At 57.9% G+C, this 3,226-nt stretch overlaps 1 protein-coding gene across 1 annotated transcript in view; it reads left to right on the top strand.

The window, feature by feature from the left end:
- The window catches only part of LOC105809269 (solute carrier family 41 member 3-like), a gene marked incomplete at its 5' end in the record, with an annotated part of 24,947 nt that overhangs the window by 5,567 nt on the left and 16,154 nt on the right, over positions 1–3,226 (top strand). The window contains one exon of the mRNA XM_012643023.1: positions 182–329. Coding sequence (XP_012498477.1) covers positions 182–329 — 148 coding nt within the window. The remainder of the gene's footprint in view (positions 1–181; positions 330–3,226) is intronic.

Raw genomic sequence — 3,226 nt, 5'->3', positions numbered from 1 at the left:
GGGAATTGGGTGGAAGGGAGGTGCCGGTCTGTGTTTTTCCCAGGGTTAGGGGCGAGAGAAAGGAGGCAGTGGCGAGAGGCATCCTGGCCCCTGAGGTGGGCAGGGGGCATGTGGAAGGGCAGGGAGGAGGGACGGCGGCCCCAGGGACCCTCCTTCATGCCTCTGATTTCTGCCCTGACAGGTGCAGGCCACCGTCGTGGGGCTGCTGGCTGCTGTGGCCACGCTGCTGCTGGGGGCTGCGTCCAGGGAGGAGCTGGACTTGGCCAAGGTGGAGCTGCTGTGCGCCAGCAGCATGCTGACCGCCTTCCTCTCGGCCTTCGCCCTGGGTGAGCCCGGCCGCGCCATGCCCTCCTTCCCTCCCCCGATGCCTCCGAGGCCCCTGCCTCAGGCTCTGTCTGTTTTCAGTTCCTGGAGGGGTGAGGGGCGGGGCTGCTAATGGGCTAACTGAACTGGGGTTGTGCCCTCCCCTGGGCAGGGACTTGTGCTGCAGAGAGCTGCCCCTCCCCACCGTCTGCACATGGGGGGCCTGGCCTTGGCTCTGCAGATGCCCTCGGCGGTCACTCTCCCCGTGCCAGCGTCTGACACCAGTTGTGTAGACAGTCGGTCTGCCGGTCTGTGTGCACTTACTGAGCACACCTTTGTAGGCTCAGTGCACGCCTGCAATGCGCTCTGGAGGCTGCAGATGTGCTGGGGACAAGGCCCGGGTGTGCACTTGAAGTTCATCTCTTCAGAGAGACATTTCCTGACCCGTCTCAGTCCATCTGGGCTGTTGTAACAAAACGCCATAGACTGGGGCGCTTATAAACTACAGAGTTATCTCTCACAGTTCTGGAAGCTGCAAGTCTGAGATCGGGTGCCAGCATGGCTGGGCTCTGGGGAGGGTCCTCCCCATTGCAGGTAGCACCTTCTCGCTGTGTCTTCACGTGGTGGGAGGGGCGAGAGAGCTCTCTGCGGTCCCTCGAACGGCACTTACTCCAGCATGGAGGCTCCCCCCTCATGACCTAATCACCTCCCAGAGGCCCCATCTGCTAACATCATCGCCTTGGGGGTAAGGATTTCAGCCTGTGGATTTGGGGGGACACCAGGGTTCAGTCCACAGCACGGCCCTCTCACAAGCACCCTCCTCTTTCTCTCCCCCTCCCCACGGCCACTGTGTTCTGGTTGTGAATCTCTGACGTCACCCTGCTTTTGTTCATCTCTGAGGTCACCCTGATTTTGTTCATCTTTCTGTCTCGCCTGCCTGCTAAAATGTCAGCTCCTTGGGAGTGGGCCCCCGGCAGCTGCCACCCTGCTGCCCGCTGCTCCTACCACACACCTGGCAATACCGGTGCTTAGTGCGTGTCTGCAGCTGACAGGAGACATGATGCACTCTCGGGGCCCACGTGCTGGTCGGGAAAGCACGGCCACCACGCAGTGGCCACGTCACGTTGGTGATTCCATAGCTGCCGGGTGTTTACTGTGTGCCGGGCACCGTCCGGGGCTGGGGATACCCTGTGGACAGAACACAGCAGACTGTTTTTATGTTTCTATTCTAGTTCAGAGGCAGATAATAAATTCGTGGATGTGCAGAGAACTTGAGAAAGTGCCAGAGGATGCTGGCGTTCCCAGGCCTCCCTGATCAGCACTAAAGCAGCCCTTGTCCGGTCATGCTTTATTTTAGCGTCCTGTTTTGTTTACCTCAAACGCACATTCTTGCATTTGGGTATTGTCTGTCCTCCCATCTGACAAGCATTTCCCCGGGTGAGGACAAAGCCTTTTGCTATTGTCTCTCCTTAAACCAAGGCCGGGCGTATACCCGGCCCCCAGATGTTTGCGGCACAAATGGGCTTCATTCTGATTCTCTGCTGGATCGTGTGTCGGTGCACGTCTTGCAGACCACGTGCCCTGCTTTTGTGCAGCGGAAGAAGGAACAGTTGATAACTTCATAATCGGAATTGTATTTACACGTCTATCCCCCTGCCCGCTTGCTCACAGAATACCCCCTGGGCTCAGCTCCCTGTAGGGCAGCCCTGCGGGTTATTTGGGGTTTCTCGTTCCTACCGGGCAGCTGACCAGCCACATCCCTGTGCTAGCACGAGTGGTCAGTGTGGAGGGCTGGAGTCCCGAAGGGGAGCCTGTGTGAGGCCCGGCTGCAGGTTTGCAGACCATGCTTTCCCACTCAGGGCGTGCGCTGGGGCTGGCTCCTGGTCACAGCCTGCGTGTGCGCACGCACACAGTGGACCCGTGACCCAGTCTAATCACAGGATGGGGCAAGATGTATGCGTCAAACCTCCCCAAAATGAAGTCTCCTCTGAAAACAACACAATCTGATGATTCAGGTGGCCAGCCGCGTCCGCGCAGGGCCATGTAGAGAACACAGTCTCTAGCTCCCCATTTTACAGATGGGGAAACGGAGGCCCAGGGATGTGGTGAAGTCGGCAGCGTGAACATCATCTGTATGGTCCAGATAATTATCTGTATTGCCAGGGTCTCACTGTGGGACATCAGAGTGGCTGTGACATAAGCCTCATGGTGGTGGCTTTTATTAAGCACCCAACCACTGGTGTCCTTCATGTGGTCCCGGTGGGACTGACACCAGCCAAGCCGTACAAACTCAGATTCAGGTAGAACTGGCATTTCAAAAGGAAATACAGGACCTGTGACTTGGTCACAAGATAAGGCACAGACTGGCTGGTGGTACCAGCTTTAGGATGGCATCGAGGGGATGATTGTAATTATTCCTGGAGTTACAGGATACTGAGTGAAGTGTTAAAATGTCAATAGCCAAGCTAGAGTGTCTTCTTAAAGAACCACGTGAGAGTCTGAGTCAAGTCCCAGGCAGGGGACAGGGAGCGACAAGATTGCGTGTGACAGTCACCTTCAGAACATGGAGTCAGAACAGAGAGGACGACGTCAGGAGGCGCGGCGGCCGTGGAAACACGCCTCTCAGACCTCCAGTGTCTCACCCTGAAATCCTTTACCAGCTGCTCTCGAAAACCACACGCTGCTTCCCAGTGCCCGGTGACAGCACTGCCAGGATCCCAGGACAGGCCTGGTCCCCCTGGACACACAGAGCCCCCGAGGGTGCATCTGGCAGCCTGGCTGGGCTCGCCTCGAACCGCAGTGCAGTTGAGGATGCATCCCCGCCTCCCCTCCTTCCCCTGGCTCCGCCTGCGTCTCGGTCCCTCCCTGTCTTCCTCACAGGCTTTGTCCCTAATAAACCTCTCACACACCTGACTCCACCTTG

This window comes from Propithecus coquereli, unplaced genomic scaffold, assembly GCF_000956105.1.
Source record: "Propithecus coquereli isolate 6110/MARCELLA unplaced genomic scaffold, Pcoq_1.0 Scaffold101, whole genome shotgun sequence".
Classification (NCBI taxonomy): Eukaryota; Metazoa; Chordata; class Mammalia; order Primates; family Indriidae; genus Propithecus; species Propithecus coquereli.
The sequence above is the reverse complement of the archived record's forward strand: the minus strand, read 5'-3'. Positions and strand labels throughout refer to the sequence as shown.